The sequence below is a fragment of the Terrapene carolina genome, unplaced genomic scaffold, assembly GCF_002925995.2.
Source record: "Terrapene carolina triunguis isolate 2854851 unplaced genomic scaffold, T_m_triunguis-2.0 Scaffold22, whole genome shotgun sequence".
In the NCBI taxonomy this organism is placed as follows: Eukaryota; Metazoa; Chordata; order Testudines; family Emydidae; genus Terrapene; species Terrapene triunguis.
Window position 1 is genome coordinate 21,745,178 of NW_020664373.1, and position 23,869 is coordinate 21,769,046.

Genomic DNA, 23,869 nt, shown 5'->3' on the forward strand with positions numbered 1-23,869 from the left:
ATTCCAATTAAACTATCCTCAGACAATTCTTGTGTGTGTGTGTGTGTGTGTACACACACACACACACACACACACACACACCAGGGTCACTCTCCAGGCTTATGGTGGTAATATTGGTTTAGGTGGAAAAAATATTCACACAATCTGTTCATGAACAATTTTTCTGTTCAAGGTTCTTTACAAAGAGAAAGCTGAAGCAAACAGTGTGATCTGGTTCCTGGAGTATCTTGGATTCAGGAGACGGACAGACATGTGGTACCAGAAAAGTCAATCATAGGCCTAGGCTGAGGATGACGACTACCTAGGTCTTCTCTCAGAAGAATGATAACAAGAGATGCAGATTGCCAAAATAGAAAGCACAGTGGTGTCACAGAAACAGAAATTAATTCTTATTAGGGCCTTTTGAAAATTCTGATCTCATACAGCGACATGCTTCAGTGATACAGAGTTCATATGATATCTCACTCTACCTCATCCATTGGCAGAATCCTAGCTCTACTTGTATATTCTCTGCTTCACAACTGATGTGTGCAGAAAATCTTTTTTTTTTTTTTTTTTGGGGGGGGGGGGAAGGGGGTAGGAGGGAAGAAGAGTATGGGACGACCTTCCTGATTTAGTTTAGGGGATGGTTACAAAAAAGAGAAAGCAAAGCATTCACTTGCTGGGACACAGTGATTCACTGAGGTCTCAGAGCACTGTTCCTTCCATAGATAACAGACCTGTTCTGGGTGCAAAAGTCAATGTGTCTGTGATAAATGAAGGGGGGAGGGGTAGCTTCCTTTTATGGACACCAGCCAGCCAGCAGCTATAAAATCCCTCTTAGTAGCTGTTCTCTAATTGTTCTACCTGTAAAGGGTTAAAAAGTCTCACTGCTATGCATAGGTAAAAGGAAGTGAGTGGGCACCTGGCCAAAAGAACCAATGGGAAGGCTAGAACTTTTTAAAATTGAAACAAGACTCCCCTTTTGTCTGTCTGTTGTGGTTCTCCTGGGGAGAGGTGAAGACAACAGCAGCTATGCTGTAAGAGCTTGGGCCAGGTATGAAAAAAAATCATCAGTATCATACCTAGAAACTACTAATTTAAAACCCCAGATATGTAAGTAGATCAGGAAATATCTAGGAAGACGTGATTAGGTTCATTCCTTTTATTTTGTTCTGGCTTGTGGATTCCTCTGTGCTAACCCCAGGTGCTTTTGTTTTGCTTCTAACCATTAAGTTGGATCTCAAGAAAGCTATTCTTGGTGCTTAATCCTTGTAGTTGCTCTTTTAAAATCTAGAAATAGCCTGAGTTCCCAAATGTATTTTCTTTCTTTTTTCTTTATTAATAAAATTTACCGGTTTTAAGAACAGGATTGGATTTTTGTGTCTTAAGAGGTTTGTGCACATATTTAATTAGCTGGTGGCAACAGCTGATTTCCTTCCTTCCTTTTTTTTTTCCCCCCTCCTTTCTTTCTTTCTCTCAGCTCTTCCCCAGAGGGGAGTGAAAGGGCTTGAGGGTACCCCACAGGAAGGAATTCCCAAGTGCGCCTTCCTGGGCTCTCAAAGGGGTTCTGCACTTGGGTGGTGGCAGCATCTACCAATTCAAGGTCAGAGAGAAACTGTAACCTTGGGAGTTTAATACAAGCCTGGAGTGGCCAGTATTAATTTTTAGAATCCTTGCGGGCCCCACCTTCTGCACTCAAAATGCCAGAGTGGGAAATTAGCCTTGACAGTGTCTGATGTGGTTTTCATAATAAATAGGAAGAACACACTCAGTCTTATCCCAGAGAGGGATTCTCCAGGGCAGAGCCAAGTTTCTATGTGCACTGCCCATCAGTGGGAGATCAACACAAGAATTTACATAGCAGAAGTCATTTTAACAGCGTGGCTGCTGCACCTGGAAATCTCTCTCACACTGTAATTCAATTTGGTGGGTTGGTGATTGACCTCTCTGACACGGAAAAAGTAAATAAAACGTGTTCTGTAGCCTCAGCGTCTCAGGACCCAGGATGTGAGGTAGTGAATTCTCTCTTGCAAAGCTGGCCAAGGTCCCTGGCATAGGTCTTCCCACTATTCCGCAGGACAATACAAAAGATAGGAACAAGAATGACATTAGAAGATAGGCCAATGGCCATTAGCCAAAATGGTCAGGGATGTAATCCCATGCTCTGGGTGTCCCTAGCATCTGATGGCCAGAAGCTGGGAATGGATGACAGGGGATGGATCAGTCTTTATTCCCTCTGAAGCACCTGGCATTGGCCAGTCAGAAGGCAGGATACTGGACTAGATGAACTATTGGATGACTCGGTGTGGGCATTCTTATATTCTTCTGGATTACTGTTCATGCCTTTCTGGCTGAAGAGGCTTTGGTTCTGAGGTTTGATTAACCTAAAATTGGATCTTCTGATGTCTCTCCCTCACAGAGGAGGTCTGCTATTGCAAGATCAATCTTCCATCCAAGCTAAAGACAGGTTTAAAATGAATACTTTGATGAAGTGATCATTGCTTTCATGGACCCCAGAAGAGAAGCCAACAAATATAACTTGCTCTACAGGCTGGTGCCAAATCTGCACCAAATCATGTTAAGCTAGGCAAAAAAAAAAAAAAAAAAAAAAAGGGGGAGGTGTTCATATGCAGCAGCACTGATGCAAATTTTGTTGTACGACAAAATAAAGGACTGAGACAGTCAGCACAGAGGTGCTTGATCTCCTGCCTGCTGAATACCAGAGCTCCTTAGAGCTGCGTAGGGGCTCCTCTTAGGAAAGGAGTAGATCTGGTAGATTCCCATTACATACAATCACCGACAATTTTTTCCCTATAAGGATATAGCATGGTATCTTCAGGAGTTACTTTAGCTCCAGTAATAACATCAGAACAACTCCTATAGTGCGAGGCAACACAGGCAGAGGGGGAAAAAATTACTCTCCCCCGTGGATCTCCTCAGTGTACAACCAGTTCACATGCACAGTGCATTGATAACAGGATTTAATTCAATTCAGAATTGTTATGGAAGTGTAGCGGGGTGGTCACCCACTCCTGCCCTGAGGGGCTTAAAACAGCCCTGGGAGAGGGCTGTGGCAGGGCAAAGCAGCAAGCCTCAGCTGATTGGGGAAACAGCCACAGCTGGGGCCACGCCCCAATCAGGCCACAGCTGGCCCTATAAAAGCATTGCAAGCCAGGAGCTCAGACAGTCCCTCTCTAGCAGTAGAGAGGGGAAGACCTGGCTGCCTGGGAACTAAAAGGTACCGGAGTAGAGCAGTGCTAGGGAATAGGGCAAGGGAGCTGGTGAGCTCCTGCCTGGAAAATCCCCAGGCTGAAGGCCTTGTCTAAGGCCAAATAGATACTGGGGTTGCAGGGGTGCAGCCCAGGGGTAGGCGGAGGCAGCAGGTTCAAACCCCCCTTGCCAATAATGAGTGGTACGGAGTGCAGTCTGCCCCAGAGTGCAAGGGCTAGATGAGGACTGGCAGTGAACACTGAGGCAAGGTGTCAGAGTAGCAGCCGTGTTAGTCTTTATCCTCAAAAAGAACAGGAGTACTTGTGGCACCTTAGAGACTAACAAATTTATTAGAGCATAAGCTTTCTTATGCTCTAATAAATTTGTTAGTCTTTAAGGTGCCACAAGTACTCCTGTTCTTTTTGAGGCAAGGTGGGGATAGAGGTGGGGATTCACCTGGGAGGGGAGCCCAGAGAGTGAGAGTACTGCCAGGAGGCAGCACCGAAGCTAAAGGGGCACCAGGGTCCGGGAGGGACACGGGGGCCAGCAGCAAGTGGGACATCGGCCTGCAGAGGGCGCTCCAAAGGCTGGACAAGTTAATTCCCTGGACGACCAGCAGGAGGTGCCGCAGGGTGAGTTGTCGCCTCGCTACAGGAAGTAACAAAGACAACAAACAGTGACCTTCTAATGTTATCTATTAAGAGCCATTTTTTCAGAGCATAACCCCACTTAAAGCAAAGTCAGTGGTTTATTCCAGGGAAGAGATTCAGCACACAGGCTGACCTAAATTCTGACATATTAAGTTTAAATAAATGTTTAGTCAACCATTTATCTTTCCTTGTGTCTCTGATCCTACCTAAATTAAGCCATCTGTTGGAAAAGTAGGGTTATGAATTAATATGCATTCAAAGAAATATTTACTATACAGAGATTAAGTGCATAGAATCTCTTCCGCCAAGTCCATTTCAAATCCAGACTTCATTCTCCAGGCAATGATTCTAGCTGATTGATTACGTGCCTGATTAAATATAAGTCAGATACCTTCCATATTTCAGCCAAAATGAAATGCAGCAGTCTGAAGTTACCTCCATGAAATAAAAATAGCCCATCTAATAATAATATTTTAGCAGATTTTCTTTAAAAAAAGGTCCATCAACCCCCGAGTAATGACTATACTTAGCACAAGGATGAATTTTAGAACCAAATAGACCAAATTATCTATGGACTTAATAAAATTAAATCAACCTTTAACTATTTCTGAAATTGTCTCAGTTATTAAAGATAAAAGGAGCTGATAGACTCTTCGCTGAATTTTATAAGCAGATGTCCTTCCATATTTTAGAATTTTAATTAGCAATCTTCCATACTCCTGTGTTGCCTGTAATTATAAATTATTTACTCCCAACATTCTCAAAAAAAAATATAGCCCAGTTTTATTGATAAATGTTGTCATGTTTAAAGGGTTCATTGATTAATCTAATTAGCTTTAATAAAAAAGCACTGCACATTATTAATACATATATTATGAAATTATTGTGAACAATCTGCACCCCCAATTTTGTGGAAAATGGAATCCAAACCCAATTCTGAACATTGTAGCATAGCCAGTCTTTTTCTGGTATTGAGTGGCATGAACCGTAGAGAATATTAGGCATCTTCATTAATTATCTGGAAGAGGTAAAGACCAGGACTAATATAACTAGCATTCTTAATTTTGTCTGGCATACTAAATTAGGAGGTATAGTAAATTCCAGTGAGGAGAAAGAATACGCCGATGATTAAAGAGGTTAGAGATATGAGTAGGAAATAACAGGATTCAACCTGGATAAATGTTTTGAAACATGGGAGGGATTTCTTTGGGAAACATTAGTGCTAGAACACACAATCATTAACAATGGACAGAAAATTATACATGAGCTTGCATTGCGATATGATGGAAAATATAAGTCAGTTTGATTCTGGCATGCCTAACAGTGATATGTCACAGAACAGAATGATACCTAGCAAATAGCGTACTGAATCAATCCAACGGGGGGGGGGGGGGGGCAATAAAGCAAAATGGAGAATTCTGATAACTCTACAGGTATTTGAAAGGAGTAAGCAGCAGGGAATGAGTCTGATTGTTTAAGGTGGACCAAGAGATGTAATGTGATGAAAGTAAGCAAGGGGAAATTTAGAATTAATATCAGGGGGAAATTTCTGATGTTGAGCCAAATAGCCTTCTTTTGTACAAGTCCCCATTGGAGAAGGTCAGGAAGGAAGAAAAGCCCATCGTGTTCTCATTGCAGCATTTCCTCCACATATTTCCATTTGAAAGGGAGAGAGTTTGCTCTTACCTTTCAAGTAGAGGTTCAGGCCTCAGAATCTACAAATCTCAGGAGGTTCCCTGGAGGAAAGGGCCATGTGTTCAGGGGTCCTGTACCTCAGCATCTGCCCAAAATCTACCAGCTCCACTGTGTTTACAGAGTAGCCATGCTACCACCAACTCTCTCAGCCTGGCTCCAGTGTAACAATGCTATCATTGCCAAACCCCCACCTCCCTCCAACAAGGGGATATCTACATTCTGGAGTAGCATTTAACAGTTAATGCAGCCTGAGGCATAGAGGAGAAAGTGTGGAACCCTCCAATTCTGATCCCTAAGTCATCACAACTGAGTTTCTATGTTCAAATTCCCATTGTCTTCATTCCTCATATTTTTAACCTGGCAAGAGTTATATAATGAATAGCCCATTTAGACCTGCGGGCTGTGGTGTGGGAATCATATTAACACTATTTACAATGGTCTTATGTTAGATTTTATAAATAGAATACAGCACAACTCAAATTTTTATATGCTGCATGTTTAAGTCTGGCAGTCAACACAGATGTAAAGAAAATGGAAGCAGGGATTAAAAACTTTTTTAAAATATGCACGTGCACACAAACGTTCCCAGTGCCCATTATTAGTTCTATCACGCAAATGCCTGAGAATAGAACTCAAAAATGACAGTTAACTGTACACATGCAAATACACTAAGGTATTATCCTAACCATTTCCCAACTTCTATTCTTATGATACGAGATGTTTAATGGATGCTCTCCTCATTATGGTCCTTATATATTTTGTTTTAAATCATTTCTTGTTTCATTGGTTTTATGCATTTGGTCATATTGAATCATCTGTGGAAACACAGTTTAGCTGGATTTTATTATTGTGCTACTGTATTAATGCTAAGAATTAATTATTACTAAAAAGAATACAAGTGCATGGTATGAATATATTATATGTGCTTCCTTTTCTTATACACTTTTTACCTGTATCTACTCTTGAAGAATTGTGTATTTATTGCAATAAATAAAAATATACAAATTGAAAAACTGAACTGAACAGCATACTAGGAAATATATAGTAGGAAACAATCAATCATTCACTTGCAGGAGATGAGATTATAGAATGCGGCCAAAGATGACTCTTTCCATCTCTCATTTTTGTAATAATCTCACCAAGGGTCTCTAATGACTTCCTGGTCAAACCTCAGGGACTCGTCCATTCTTCTTGACCTTTTTAACTTTCAATACTATCAATTGCTTCCCTTCTCATGGACAACCAGGCACTCTCCTCTATATACTGTGTCTGTAAACTGAATGATCTTCCAGTCCCAAAACGACAGGCCTCTACCCTCTTCTCCTACATGACCCACTTCATCCATGTCTAAAAGCTCTAACTGCCCAGTGGCCTCTTGACCTCCATTTCATAGAGGACAGGAGAATTAGTCCAGGACAAGTATAAATAAAAATCCCTCTGAAGGTCTCAATCATGCAATTCTTTGCATATTGCCACACTGCTGTTTCTGTCTGGAGACCAACTACTTCAGTGGAGCTGCACACAGGTGCAGTGTTGCACCAGTATGCAAAGACCCCAATCCAGGAAATCATTTAAGCATATGCTTAACTTTAAGGTTGAAAGGAGTCCATTGAATTCAGTTCATCGCTTCATAAATTTCAAGGCCAGAAGGGACCATTGTGATCATCGAGCTCTGACCTTCACCAAAAGGTTTCCTAGAGCATATCCTTTAGAAAAACACCCAGTCTTGGCATAAAAATTGCCAGTGATAAAAAGATCCATCATAACCCTTGGGAAATTGTTCCACCATTATAAATTTATACTTTATTTCCAGTCTGTGTTTCTCTAGCTTCAAATTTCAGCCATTGGATCATATTAGACCTTTCTCTGTTAGACTGAAGAGCTGTTGTTAAATAGGACTGTTCGTGTGCTAAGCATGTCCCTGGATCATGGCTAAATGCAGGATCATGGTGGAAAGAGGGTGAAAATGTACATCTCCCAGTGCTTCTTACCTTATCTGTGTCAATTTCATGGGGTGAAATTCATCCCTGTGCAGACAGTCAACACATATCTTATATTTAAATCACATTTAAGCCTTTTTAGTAGAGCATAGGCTTTTAGGACTCAGTTAAATTTCACTCTTATAAGGTCATCAGGGCATGGATCCCTCTTTATATTTGTGTGCATGTCATGGGGTCCCTAGTCCTTCAGGGAGAATTATGCTGAACTTGTAAACTACAACTGGTAGAAGATCCATTGACCAATTAGGGATGGAGCAGCTGAATTCTATAAGAAAACTGCCTGAACAGGATAAGGAGGAATCTACTCAGATAGGAAAGGAGGTCCCAGGTGAGAGAAAGGAAGAGAGTTCTTTCCCAGCAGGAGGCCTGGGACTACAGGCTGGTGGAACCCACAGGAAGAAGTGTAGACTTCTGTAGGGAAGGAGCCCTGAGTTAGGGCTTGGAGATAACTGTGGGAGCCCAAAGGAAGACGGTCAAAACCCTGGGGAAAGGAGACAGTAGGGGACCTCTACTTGTTAGCTTGGGAAAAAGAGCTTGCGAGTGCTTTTGAAGAGGCTCCACAGTTTGGGGCTGGCTGTGGCTGGAGACTTGAGCCACAGGAGTAGAGCTAACTATTGTGGTGGGCCCCTGTAACAAGGGGATCATGCATCCAGGGAAGCAGTCCTGGGGTTAGAGTTCCAGAAATGAAACAGTGAACAGAAGAGATCCATAGGGAGCGGGGTAGGCTCCTGTGGGGGACCGGTAAGTAAATAAAAGAGTCCAGCAGGGAAAAGCCTGTAGAGTCAGCACTCTGATAAGAATGAGAAGACTGAGTTGAGACCAAGAGGGATAAAGGACCTTTTGTTTATGCCAACTGGGACATTGAGTACCCTGGGTTTGACCTTCATGTGACTTGGCCAGAATGCTGAGCCACAGATGAGACAGTGAGAGGCAAATAGCCTGTAGGAGGCACTGGAGCAGAAGATACTGCCAACATTATGTATTGATGAAAGGGGATACTCTAAGGGTATGCACGCCCGATAACAGTACAATAGTGCTGAGCGCACTGAGTACATAAATCAATCTTTCTAATAGTAATTCCAGAATATTTTTATATTCTTGCACCAGTGAGTGGTAGTTCATTTTTGACCTATATACAGTAATTCCTTTGTTACTCTGCCATACTGATACAATAACTTTTGTTTCTAGGAACTCAATGAATGCAGTGAGAAAGACAGAACACAGTCCACTTCTTTTGACCTTTTGGATTTCATGTCTTTTCAGACCTTTGCTCTTGGAATTTCTTTAATATGTTTTCATTGGATCAAAGTATTTTTTCGGTATATTTTGAGACCAGCTACTCCATGTGCACTTTATTAAACTGGAAATCATTTAACAGGCAACAAGTGAAATCAAGTATATAAGTTCAGAGGACACACAAATTGGGGGAGGTCAGGTCTCCAATACAGAGCTATGGGGCTCACTTAGTAAACTGCGTACAGGCAAACAATGTGTGTTTTAATACAGCTAAATGTAAATGTATACATCTAGGAACAAAGAATGTGGACCATACTTACATGATGGGGGACTCGCTATCCTGGGAAGCAGTGACTCAGAGATTTGAGGGTGATGATGGATAATCAGCTAAACATGAGCTCCTAGTGGGACACTGGCCAAAAGACCTAATGTGATCCTCGGATGCATGAACAGATTCTCGAGGAGGAGTTGAGAGGCTATTTTATCTTTGTATCTGGCACTGGTATGACTGCTCCTGGTTCACTGTGTCCAGTTCTGATGCCCACAATTCAAGAAGGATGTTGATAACTTGGAGAAGATTCAGAGAAGAGCCACAAGAATGATTAAAATGATTAGAATATGCACTGTATGCTTTACAGTGCTAGACTCAAAGAGCCCAATTTAGTTAGCTTACCAAAGACAAGACTAAAGGGTGACTTGATTACAGTCGATAAGTACCTTCATGTGGAAGAAATATTTAATAATGGGCTCTTCAATCTAGCAGAGAAAGGCATAACATGATACAATGGCTGGAAATTGAAGCTAGATAAATTCAGACTGGAAATAAGCCATACATTTTAAACAGTGAGAGAAATTAACCATTGGAACAATTTATCAAGGGTCGGGACGTATTCTCCATCACTGACAATTTTTAAATCAATAGTATATTAAGTTTTTTCTAAAATATAGGCTCTAGGAATAATTTTTGGGATGTTCTGTGTCCTCTGCTATATAGCAGATGAGCATAGATGATGACAGTGTTCCCTCCTGGACTTGAAATCTATGAATATATACCGGAATGTAAAAAATATTATTTGTTTTAGGACTATAGAACACTTCAATCTATTCATTTGACAGATGTGTGTTTTATGGAAGTTTCCCTTTTGGTTCACAAAAATTTATTTTATGTGCCTGATCCTGTGACCGTTCCCTACACATACCTATTAAATTCAGTGGGCAATTAATTGTGCTGTATGATGACAGGAACAAAAAAATATAAATATAGTTACTCATTAATGTGAGCTCCAGTGTGCTACTCAAACAATTTACAAAAGGGTTTTCTGCCCCACAGATATTACTGCTTAACAAATTTTGTTTAAGTGACATTTTCTACTCCATTCCTAGTTGATATATTGGGTATGACAACTACTTCTTAGTGACAGGAAAGTGCTAGAGAAAAATCAAGAAGGGAAGACATGCTATGCCTTAGTCCTAACCCATGCTCACCCACAGAGGATGTCTGAAAATGATCACAACAACAAAGCATGTTAGTATATTTAAAGACCCACACTTACTATATGTGATAAATGGGTGAGTATATTCCCCCATCTTCAATGTCCCATTTTGCTAAAACAGATCGTAAGCTTCAATAAGGTCCCATTTACCTGGTATTCTGTTCACTTTTTAACCGTTTCAGTGGCTGAAGCTGGAACAAACATCAATGAAACAGGCAGCAGAGTCTTGCAGGAAAACTTAAAGGTGATGGTATAAAACATATTCAGGGAAGCTCAAATTGATACAACATGTACTTTTATGGGGCACTCCCTTACAGCCATCATTCTCGTTACAAATACATTGCCTACTGACTCCATTACCAACCATTTGGTGTCTCCTAAAACAATTTGCACGCAAGAATCTTTGTTAATAGTGTAACAATGAAGTCATATTTTCAATTCCAAATCTCTATTTCTATAGCTAAATGACATTATGATTGAAATAGAACACTACACTTGGGAAACTTCACCACATTTTCAGATATCTCCACATGCTTTGTAAGGACCTTAAGCATTTCAATACTCAGGGATATTAACTAACTATATTCACTGATTATTCTTCTTTGTGACATATTCACACAGAATAGGTCATTAAGTCATAGTTTATTCAAATGCTTTTCTGCTACTCAGAAGCAATCATAAAAACTAACATGAAAGCTTCCTTAAAAGTAATCAAAGCCAAAGTGAATGGTAAACTTTACTGAGAAATATAATGATCAGCCTGACAAAATTAAGCAGCCGCATGGTGAAGTTATCACAAAATCTTTCTTTACAAGTTAAGCAAATACAAAAAAAAGCAGGGAAAAATAGAGCATCCATTACAGCCTAAAGTTTCATTTAAAAACACTTCATTTTCCATATAGTATGAGTGGATTTATTATCACCTTTATGACCTGTGAGGTATTTAATTATGTATAAACTACTTCACAGTCAGTAATTTACAGGTTTTAATAGAAATATTAAGTGACTTGAAGGGTATTGCATTAGTAAGAAGCTGTCAAAAACAGGACCTTCATCTTATCAGTAGGATAATTTAAAACAAAAAGTGCATTTTAATTTTGTGGAAAAGCAATTATGAAAGGAGTTTTAACATATATCACAATGGAGTTACAGATTAAACACATACCCACTTGAAATGCTGAATTTGTATTACAAATCCACCCATATTGGATAAAATGGCTATTACTGTAGTTACAGCTTGCACTCAAAAATAATGGTAGTATACGGATATCTGGCTATGCACATTCAATACCACCTAGTCTCATTTTCAAAATTGTGTTAGGTACTGCAGACAGATTGCGATTTCATTTTCTTCACTCAGACTGCAATATGTAGCAGCATAAAGAAAAAGAGCAACTGGAATTGTGCTTATAAGTGAAGTATGGCTTTTTTAATGTTATATCACTTCCACAGGTTGTCATGCTTCCACAGCGATGAATGCTTATAATTAGTAAAATTAACGTGTTAGGACGTGAAATAGTGTTGTGGGGAATAATTCAAACCCTGCTCTTGCATATTTTTTTTTAAAAGGGAGTATTTAGGTTTATACAGTAAAGAAAACATTTTCATTAGGAGTTCTTAAAAAGCCTTTTCTATTCAAGCCAGTTCTGTCTAGATTAATATTTTCTCTCTGGCTGCCGTGACATGGCCATTTTGGAAGTTGTGTCATAGTGACCCACAATATCCAGAAACCATCAATTCTAATTGAAACAGCAATCACCCAGGTGACCACTCAAGTTGGCCAAATGCAGAATATCCTGATAACCTTGATGATAAATGTCAACATTCCATGCAATCTTTATCGATTTGGTAGGCAGTGCTGAGGTAGCCTCAAAATAACTGAAATGTGGGTTCACTATAGATGCTGATATGAAATGCCCAGAGCTTTTGAGTCTAGCAACATTACACTGTACTTCTTGCTGGGATGGAAATACTATGAAAACAGTCTGGCCAGAACCAAAATATGCCAAAAAAAAAAAAAAAAAAAAAAAAAAAAAAAAGGATTGTGTGGGGAACTTTTTGAATCTCAGAAAAGGAGTGAGACTGCTTCACTTCATATTTTGCATGAAGGCTGAAGGTTTTTTTTAAAATTACCTAGACTTAGTGGTAAGAATCCACAAATTAGCATATGCATGTTTACTGTACTTATTGCATTAAATTTGAAAATATTAAAAAAATATATAAGTTCAGGGCTATCTCAAATTACTTTGAAAACCAATCCCGCTACCCTCCCTTTTCCTTACCAAAGATATCCCTAAAAAACATGACTTGAAAACCATGGTACATTTTTTTAGACATGCCACTGATTATCTTATAAATCTATTTTTAAATATGAATAGTGAACAGTTTAATTAACCTAGCAACTGCATGACTCAGAAGTTTGACAATGGGAATGGAGGCTCTGCCGGATCTACTTTTATTGCCAGCTTTTGTGTCAGACTTCAGAAACCACTGTAATTTCCCAACAAAAGGACCACTGCTAGTGACCTACCAACAGTAGAAAAGCCAGACATAGAAATTGATAAGCTTAAAACCAAGAGATACTAGAAGGATATGGTTGAACAGACAGAGCCCAATAATAATGTTCTACAACCAATAACTTTATTGCTGTGATTCTACAACTTTTTACAGAAACTATTTATGTATATCTATTTGGAACCACAAAGGGGAGTGAAGGGAAAACCCATTTCCTTCCCTAAAAAAAAAAAAAAAAAAAAAAAATCACGAAGTTACACATTTCTCTTGTGCTGATCTAGCAGAAATTCCCAGGTTATACCAAGCAGCCTTCCTGAATGCGATCAGTAGTACAAATTGCAACCACTGGCTGATATCTCATCTGAAAAATGTCTATCAACAATGTCCTCTGAACACATTTCCATGCCTTATGGTACTCAAGGAGACAACTATCTTTCCACAGTACACTCCCCGATGGGTATCCTGTATGGGATTGAGCTCTAGAAGATAAGTGAGAAAACTACTGGATACCTATATCATTACTGGGTATATATAGTACAGGAAGGGTAGGCTGATTTACTTATGCAATATAGGGTAGGGATTCTTTTCCTCCCTTCATTGAGCTATAGCTCAAAATTGTATGTGAAAAATGCATATAAAGCTATTCATTTGTGTAGAATCTAGTACTGTGATATAGCAGCACATAGAATCAAGATCAAACAGAAAAAGCTATCAAAGGAAAAACTCATTGTCTCTCATTATCACCTAATAAAGGTGCAAAGAACTCATAACACTACTGCAAACTAGGGAGAAGACCACTGAAGACATGAACAAGATAGATTAAATGATGAAGTTGTATGAGACTACATAGTGAACCATTAGGGAAGTGGACAATTATTTAATCCAAAGACAACAGCACAAATATTGTAGGACTAACACAAGTAGGCTCAATCCCAGCAGGTACAAGTTCATTAAAGAAAAGAACCATAACCGTTTATTGCTAGAGGGGAGCACACAAACAGCAACGCTGGCAACAGGAGGTGAAATGCCACATTCACTCAGAATCAGGAGAAGTCACACTTTTATGGGAGGAGCCACATCCTCTGAAGCTGTCTGAGCATGTGTTCTCCCAGGCTGCACAGAAACTCTATTACAATAAAATGAACTGTAATTGGAAGGCAGGGGTCATTGCCCCAAGGCTACAGCACATGCTATAAAACTCACATGCAGTGATCACTTAGATGGATTTTTTTTCATTTTTCTACTAAATCCAGGGTGATGAGGACACATCTAAAATCAACACACTATATAGGAAGGGTATTTTCCCTATCCTACTTAATGCTATGTCTAAAGGCAAGATATGATGTTACGAGTCAACAAGTCATTGTTTAAACCTTTTTAGCACCACATTAAGCTGAATAGTAAATGCAAGTTGTTAAAGTAAGCAAGATCAACAGAACCATAGGGGCATTTTGGTAAAAGACTGAAAAGTTTATCTTCCTCCCCACACCCAAAACTGCTAAAGAAATAATATGAAAACCACTGAACTTTCACAGGACACCCATTTTATTTACTGGGCTAGCTTGACTACTTATGAAAAAGCAAGTGAAATATCTGAGTCAAGAAATAACATGCAAGCAAGTAGTACCAATTAATTATCAAATTCTGTTAAGTATTAACTTATTTGTTGTATATTTATGGTATATTATATTTGGGTGCTTGTTTTAAAAAAAAACAAAAAAACAATTTGGTTAAAAGTAGTAAAAGGTGAAATTCATCCCTGTGAAGAGGGCCAACACAAGACCTATGCACCATTAATACCCACTTAAACCTTACTTTAAGTGTCTAAACAGAGCACAGGCCTCATGCTGGCCCTTTGTAGAGGGGGAATTTCACCCTAAATGAGTTTAGTCAGGTTTTACTGACTATAACCGTGCATAGTGTTCTGCACAAGTCCGTGTAAGCCCATACACACACACACACACACACACACACACACACACACACACACCCTCTACCCCGATATAACATGACCCGATATAACACGAATTCGGATAGAATGCGGTAAAGCAGCGCTCTGGGGGGATGGGGCTGTGCACTCCGGCGGATCAAAGCAAGTTCGATATAACGCGGTTTCACCTATAACGCGGTAAGATTTTTTGGCTCCCAAGGACAGCGTTATATCGGGGTAGAGGTGTATATGACAACACAGAAGGTGGAGAGATTTTTTATTGACTGTCCTAAATGGTAAAAGAGAGAGACAAGATGGGTGAGATATCATCTTTCATTGAACCAACTTCTGTTGGTGAGAGACACTTTTGAGCTACACAGGAAAGGTAGAAAGTGTCACAGCTAAATATAAGATCCAACAGATTGTTTGTTAATTTTGATACTACTTATGCTAAACTAACAAAAAAAAAAAACCCTGTTTAATAGCAACCCATGGGGCATATTAAGTATGAAAGGAAACTCACTGTGGAAAAAAAAAAAAAAAAAAGCTGGTATCTTCATGTATAACCTCAATAGCCAATATTTAACTGAATATTCACTCTTCAAAGGTAATTTCCCAGAAGGAATGTAACTGGCTTCCTAGTCAAATGCACGTATGGAGCTACTTCAAAAAATAAAAATTATCCTTTCATAACATATGCTATATTGTTACTTTTGAACATGACTTCTGCACAGTAGTGACTCCTTTTCCTTAAGCTGTTAATACTCCACAAAGGCCAAGACAAAAGTTTTCAGTTAACACATTGCATTAACAAATAAAACAAAGAAGTGTTCACAAGTTACATACCTGTTCTTTTAGTACAATAATTCCATGGCATGACAAATTCATATTTCAGCATTGCACTAGTCTAAGGATTTTTTGATTTCTTTTACTAGTTACTGACATCGTGGCTCAAGAGTTTCATTTTGATTAAGCATTAGTCAGAGGATATAGTTCTGTGCTACTGAAAGAATAGATAGATCTAGTTGAGTTTAGTAATAAGTTGGCATCATTCTCAAAAAAGACAATTGTTCATTCCAAAAGTTACCTATGCTGATAGCCAGCATAATGGTCAATGGACTTAACACTAAAGCTGCTTAAATAGATTTTTAAAAACGAACAGATTTGTAAATCAGAGGACTGAGTTAAGTTTATTACAAATCATTGGATTCTACTATTCATGACTATCTCAGTAGCCACTGAATATTGACTGTGGATTCCCAAAGTAACAAATATCATGAAGGATTATTTGTCTTAAAACTGGTAGCAGACATGCATTATTGTTTTATTCACTATTCTGTTTAAAATGTTAGTCTTCTAGCTAAAGAGCAGAAAAACAAATAGCAAACAGCTATAGCAAACATTACAAAAATGAGTATCTACAAATTATTCATTCAAATTATTTGTCAAATGCTTACAAATAAACATATCAGAAAAACATGGGACTGGTTGATAAATGATTTGCTAACCCTCAAAAGAAGCTAGTTCAGGAAAAATATATATATTTATATATATATTGTAACAAATGGTTCAGTAAGTTCTATCTGAAGCCTTGGTGAAAAAAACAAGAGAGACTCCATGCTAGGATTTATCTTGAACTGTTTACACTGGGAGGAAATCTTGGCTTCACTGAAGTCAATGGAAGTTTTTTCTCCTTGAGTATATGATGAACACACCACTTAACCCAGGAACCAGCAATGTGGATTTATAATATATATATATATATATATATATATATATATATATATATATAAAAAAAAATTATGCCGATGGCTTAATAGTGTAAAAACCTCAACCAGTTTGGAGAGTGAATGAAGTCAAAGTGTGAGACTAAAAGGCATGCTGCAAATTCAGGAAGAAGAGAATACAGTTGCTGCATTGTTCATAAATATCTCCTGCCATTGCAGTATATTTTGAAAATCATCAACCAGGGTGACTTTCTTCTCTCTCAGATAAAGGGAAGTGCACTGAAAATATGTTGGGGCCAAAAACATTAAGGAAGAATAGGGAGGCCTGAGGGGAAATATATCTAGACCCTTCCAAACTATATCTACAAAAGGATGTAGGTGTTCACTCTACAGATGTCTTATGCTTGGGAGAAGGTATACATATATGAAAAAAAGATGGGATTTACAAAAATTATTAGCATTGGCCTAATTCTTCTTCCATTAAAACCTGGAGTTACACCAGTGCAGATCTGTTTTGAAAAAATTACACCCGCAATGAACAAGAACTACAAGTTAAATATGACTGGCAAGACACTAATTGTTATTATAGATTACTTTTTATCAGTATATGACAGCACAATCCAAAATGTCTGCCCCATGAAGCTACTCAAACATACATACTCCTCCTACTGTTTCAAGCCAGAGACCTTGAGCGTCAAAATACTGTAGAAACATAGGCCAATACTTTAAAAGGTGGGTGGGTCTAAAGTCTGAATCCATATTTAGGCCAGATTTTCAAAGGTGCTGAACACCTGCAGCTCCCCCTATAGGCAATAAGAGCTGTAGGTTCTCAGAACCTTGGGGGCGGAGGGGGAGAAATCAGCCTACTCATTTAGGTAACTAACTTCAAGTGCACACATTTGAAAATCCTGGCCAATCTGCACGTTTTGACCTAAACCCTTTAAGTTCTCTCTCAATTAAAATAGTACAATATAAACTGCCCAGAACTAATCTTGCATTTATGCTCTACCTTTGAAAACGTTAAATCCCGGTGCAAAGAGATCAAACTCATTTTCAGTCAAATACACGAAAAGTTGATTTTTAGCTACAAACTAGTGCATCATTTCCACTAACCTTCAGGATCAAGGAGTTTCTCAATACCCAAGTGCCGTTTGGCAGTGTTGAAGGCATGGTCTAACCGTTGTACAGATGACTGTTGGCAAGCCACACTGTTCCAATCAAACAGATCTGGTCTAAGAAGAAGAGGGGGGGGGGGGGGGAGAAAAAAAGAAAAGCACAATTATCAATCAATTTCTATTTCCCTTTGACGTTCAATTTAATTCTAGATTTGGATTGGTATCCAACAACTGCATATAACAAATTTTATATAAAAATACATAATCTCAGCAGAATACAATGATGTAAGTTCAAGCAAACGAGTCAGCTGATATCAGTGAAGCGGTAGACCACAATTTAAGTGTTTCATAAACAGAGGTAGAACCACTAAGATTGTATATCTAAACTGTAATTCAATCTACGGCCTTGTATTATCACTTGTAGTATTTGCAATATAAATATTTTAATACTTTGCTAGCCTTGATATTTCAAGTAAGAGGTATTCTTAATTTGTTATCAGGCACACTGGAAAAGAAAGTTTAACCTGGTATACTGAAGTTTAATCACTGTGCATATGATATGGAGAAAAAAACCAACAATTACATTATTTATGACCTGGATATATACAATGTTCTAAAATCAAAGAGTTTAAATACAGGATTTTACTTCAGAATAAATCAGAAAGGCTATTAGCTAAAGTTAAAAGCCTGTGATTAGGGTTGGCATACATAGTTGTGTTATTTAGTAAATAAAAAAGTGTTTCCGGTTAGAAACCTTCTGAAGGCAAAGTAGGCTATGTTTTAGTGAAATAAAATAATCTATATCCTACTGAAATGCTAAGCAGAGGCAAGGGATTCTATTTACTAACAGTTTTACCAATTATTCAGTTACTCTGATTTTTTTCTGGGGATGAAAAGAGTGATTTTCATGGTCACAATTAAATTTCTCAAAAGTAGTACTCAAAATTGCTAAAACTACTGAACTGTGTGTTTGTATTTAATGTGCCTGTCATTGTCATATAAGCTTCAATATAATTGACCTGACAATTATACAAATATCAGTAAATAGAGGGCAAATGAGCTCCTAAAGAGACAAATATAAGATGTCACCTTGCATACAGTACTGATTGCTTATCCTTATAAGTTTAATGGATTTGCATGATAGCAACAGTAAATTTGGATGAAGCTTGGATGATGGCACAAATATGGTTACTGTATCAACATACTGACACTGAATTTTTTCATATGTCCACAATTGTAGTCTGAACACTTTAAAGCCTGTACAAAACAGCAATAGAGAGATCTAACGTGAAAAGTCTTAATCACATTGGGTAAATGCTTTCAGGATCAGGCTCTAAGGACAAAAGAAACGTGTGGCGGCTGAGATCACTACAGTGGCATACAGTGAAGGCTCAGGGTTTTGTTGCATGGAAAGAAATTTGCAGCCTACATGCCTGTGGTAATCAGTGGTACATATGGGTCAAAATTCTATACTTCACCTTACCTGATGATTTCTGTGTGTTTCAATGTTTTCACCACGTGAGCAACTGTTTGTGTCGTTTGGAGCACATTTTAACTGTTCCCTCATAAAGTTTGCTTGGGTTAATTAAAACTAAATTTATAAAACACTGAATACAGCATTTAAATATGCTCTTCCCTAATCCATTAGTTGTAGAAGGATCATTGTTGAATACATACATATTTTTGGGACAATACTATATCATCCTATTTCTAGCTGCAAATCATCTTGAATTCAGAATGATCCCCTCGGTCTACAGTTTCATCCATCTCCTGAATCATGGGTGTCAGGAGATTTTGAATATGATGGACCCATGTAAACCAAGACACTGGCACTCTGTCTTCTGTCAGGAAGAATTGTCATAAGACACCAGGAGGATAAAAGGGTCGTTTTTGAATGTTTCAGAAAGACTTGTACCATAAATCAATTCGTATAACTCAAGAGTTGCAGAAAGGACCATGTACTGGAGAATGACACAGTATAGGACTCCAGTTACATTTCCATGTTCATCTTCTAAACTAACTGCATAATTGGCATGCATCTACAGCTATTCTTTTTATTTGATACATATGCAGTACTTTAGAAAAAGAGTACCTCTGAGTACCAGAGGGTTGGAATAAGAATTTAAAATAGATCATTGACTGGATGATGATTTTATTAGGGGGTAAGGGACTTGTATTTTTTTTTTAAAGTATCTTCACTCTGTAACAGTAGAACATAATGACAGAGAGAGAGGGGATCACCTTATTCTAATGTAATCGGACCTTACAAAGAACCATCAGCTTGACACTGCAAAATGTGAGTCCCATTCACAAACATGAAGCTTAAAAACAAAAATTGAAGGTAAGGTTAACCTTCAAAAGAGTTCCTCCTACTTCAACAATATCTAAACTTTCACTTTTTTTCCCTTTGTCAAAACAGAGTGGCCCCAGCAGTAGAATATGAATGACAATTTCAAATGTCATCTTTTCAGTATGATGTCTTTTTTAGACAGCTCATGGTCTATATTCAATGGCTGATGCTGCCAAGCACAATCCCCAGAGACCGAGGTTAAATAAGAGGTTTAAAAAAAAAAAAGTCGGTGTATGGCAAATAACTTATTCAACTCACTACAATAAAAAAAATATAGTGGTGCCACTAACAACTATTAATTTAAGCTTAAAATACTAAGTTAAATGGAGAAGAGTTCTTACCTTCAGGAGGAGACTGGTAGTTATTTCTTCGTGCTTTTTTTTTTTTTTTTTTTTTTAAAAAGCAAAAATTCTCAACTTTGATCCACTCCCTATGTGCTGCTCAGCTGTTACCACCTCATAAGAGCCCTTCTCCAATTATCTCTGGCACAGAGGAAGTACCAGCAGCCAAGAAGCTGTCAGAGCTCACCAACACCTCCCTTTCCACAGACCCCAGAACAGAGACACATTGGGGGCATCAGGAGTGGTTGGATTGTGATGAGCTCCAACTATCCCCAAGCTGTGGTTTGGTTCCTATGGGACCAAATGTGGGTGACAAAATTTAAAGCAGGCCCCAGGCTACCCTAATTTGCTCCAGGGCTCGAGTAGTGCACAGTAATAGGGAGCCATAACTGACTCACTGACAGACCCATTTCTGGACATGGGAGTGTATCTGACCCAAAGGATCAACCTGATCCAAGGTCCTGCAGCAACACACACTGCTCAGTCACAGTAATGATGTCTTAGGGTTATCAAGAGCCAAAGCAGATAAAGAGAAATTTCAAATAGTAGAAGCCAAAACAATTACATTAACTATGAAGATATTTTGCAGTGCTAGCATCTGTAGCTTCTCATGCAAACAAACAAAATTCAGGTTCTGCAAAATATTACATATACAAGGGAATCAGAATGACAATTTGGTTAGATACTGTTCAATTACATAAACTGTGGCAGGAAGCAGATGATATCAGACAGTACAGTATTATTCACTGAAAGTGTGACAAGAAAACCCAGCCATTACATTCAGAGGGAAATCAAAGCCAGGGATAAGGCCAACTGCAAAAATACCCAAAGCAGCAAGGTATGAGAGGAGTAAACAAAGTAGATGTTCACTTCCCAGTAGCTATCATTTTTCCCTAATGTAACTTTTTTCCAAGTCAGTCAAACATCTCATACAAATCACACTATTAGACATTTTCAAGATACATTCAGCTTCTGCATTTATCTTGGACATCTAGATTTTTTCTCTCTCACAGTAACACCCCTATTCCAGGTTTGTCGGGAGGGGGGGAGAGCTTAAAATTAATTCCAAATAATGAACAAATAGGAGTAAACATTACTGATGGAAATAGGGACTAAAAGAAAAAACAAGCAACAAGGGATAGGGATCAGAGAAAGATTTTGGCTCTTCCACTTTTGGCCTCTTTATACACTGGAGACACGCTTGTGCAATCAATAAGATTCTTCCATACGGAAATAGATTAAAATAAAATGTTCACCAGTACAAACTGAGTCTTCCTGTTGGGTGGGCAGAAGCTCCTATACACACACAATACCGTAGAACCTCAGAGTTATAAACACCAGAGTTGCAAATTGATCAGTCAACCACACACCTCATTTGGAACCGGGAGTATATAATCAGGTGGCAACAGACACCCCCCCACCCACCCCCCAAAAAACCAAACACATAAAAAAACCCAAAAACAGTTCAGTACTGTGTTATACATAACTACTCAGACAATATAGGGAAGTTTTTTAAAAAAAGATTTGACAAGGTAAGGAAACAGTTTCTGTGCTTCTGCACAGTAAACTTTCAAGGCTGTATTAAGGCAATGTTCAGCACGCTTTTAAAAAGAACCACCATAACATTTTTCTCAGAGTTACGAACATTTCAGAGTTACAAACAACCTCCATTCCCAAGGCGTTCGTAACACTGAGATTCTGCTGAACACATTTTTGTTCTCTTAACTGAATGGCTGGGTTTTCAATGTCATTCTGATCCTGTCTGCAAAGGGAAATCTATTGCTGGCTGACTGTTTAGCCCGGGTCTCTTCAGGCACACTGATGCCAGGTCTCTAAGTATGGTATCATTTGGTGAGGGGGAAATAAATAGGATATCTTCAGTTCCATAGCAGTTCAAACAAATTAGGAAGAAATTTTTGGGTTGCCAAAGTGACTTGTGAGAATAAAAAACACGTTCACACTACTACAGTTTTCTATTGGCTTTACTTCAGCTTTCTGTTTAGCTTCCTGAAAGCAAACCTCACTTCCCAGTTCATTTCTAGTCTGCACTGTACAGCTTTTTTAACATGTAGTACTCCTCTTCTCCTCTCTGTCCCCAAGAAGCAGAGGCAGCTGCAGTGAACTGCTGCTTTCTAAGGCATTTGCCTGGCCTGAGTTCAGGCATTTTAAAGAAGCAGATGTGCAGGAAGCTAATGAATGCCACTAGTTTTCACTGAACTTCCTAATTAAAAATAGTCACAGGGCCAGGGCAAGTTTGGGACTAGGGATATACTATAAAAGGCAGATAGTCCTTTAAAAGCCATTAGGGGAAACCTGGCCGAAGGGATAAAAACTCAGCTCTCCTGGAGTCTCACTGTGGGAGTGAGAGAAGATGAATTAGTAAGAGCTGAACATGAGCTCCCAATGTGATGCTCTGGCAAAGAAAGACTAATGCCATCCTGGGATGTGTAAACAGGGAAATCTCAAGTAGGAAGAGAGAGGTTATTTTACCTCTGCATTTGGTGACTGCTTCTGCAGTAATGTGTCCATTTTCAGTGCTCACAATTCAAGAAGGATGTTGATAAACTGGAGAGAGTTCAGAGAAGAGCCAGGAGAGTGATTAAAGGATTAGAAAAACAAGGTGAGTGAGGAAATACCTTTCATGGGATCAACTTTTGTTGATGAAAGAGACCAAGCTTGTGCAAACAATAAAGGATTAGAATATTGCCTTATAGCGATAGATTCAAAGAGCTCCATCTAGTTATTTTAAAGAGAAGGTTAAAGGGTGACTTGATTACAGTCTGTAAATATCTACACGGAAAATAAATATTTAACTATGGGCTCTTCAATCTAGCAACAAAAGATATAACATGATCCAACGGCTGGAAGATGAAGCTAGACAAATTCAGACTGGAAATAAGCGTTAAAAATTGATGCAGGAGAGTAAATAACCATTGGAACACATTATCAAGAGTTGTAGGGGATTCTCTACCTCTGACAATTTTTAAATCAGGATTGGATGATTTTTCTTCCCTAAAACGTATGCTCTATGAATTTCTATGGCCTGTGTTACACAGGAAGTCAGAGCAAGGATCAGAATGATCCCTCCTGGCCTTGGAATCTAGGAAAGAAGAAAACATTACTGTACTGAGCAAGCAGACTATTCTGTAGCCTTGAATTTTAAGGGGTGAGGAAAGGGTTCCTAGGACAATTACAACCATAAAATCCCTTATATTTACTGTTAACTTGTATGTTGAAGCAGATTGTGCCTCTTAAGCATGGTTGTCTACTGCTGTGTTTGATATCAAACAAACCATTTTGTTCAGGAAATCATATCTTTTAGAATTTAGCCTTTTATGCATTAAACCTACGCTTTAGGATAACACATATGCCAATGCTACACAAGGGTATGTACCCTGAAAATAAAATCTCTCAGGATTCAAAGAAGAGAAACCGTGCAATAGCCTGTTAAGCACAAACAAAGTGTCAGTAGAAAGAAAGAGATTATACACCTGGTGACCTCTACTCCAAAAAGCCTCTTTAAAATAACCAGAAAATAGGGTATAGGAGAAACATCTGCTGAGCAGAGAGCAGAGTAACAATTCAATTTAAAAAAAGAAAAAGAAAAAGAAAAGAGGAAAGTAAGA

The 23,869-nt window shown here is 38.6% G+C and overlaps 1 protein-coding gene across 1 annotated transcript in view; it reads right to left on the minus strand.

Annotated features, from left to right (window-relative positions):
- The window catches only part of LOC112125929 (dystrophin-like), a 1,989,526-nt gene that overhangs the window by 1,385,986 nt on the left and 579,671 nt on the right, over positions 1 to 23,869 (minus strand). The window contains exon 7 of the mRNA XM_026648920.1: positions 17,551 to 17,669. Coding sequence (XP_026504705.1) covers positions 17,551 to 17,669 — 119 coding nt within the window. The remainder of the gene's footprint in view (positions 1 to 17,550; positions 17,670 to 23,869) is intronic.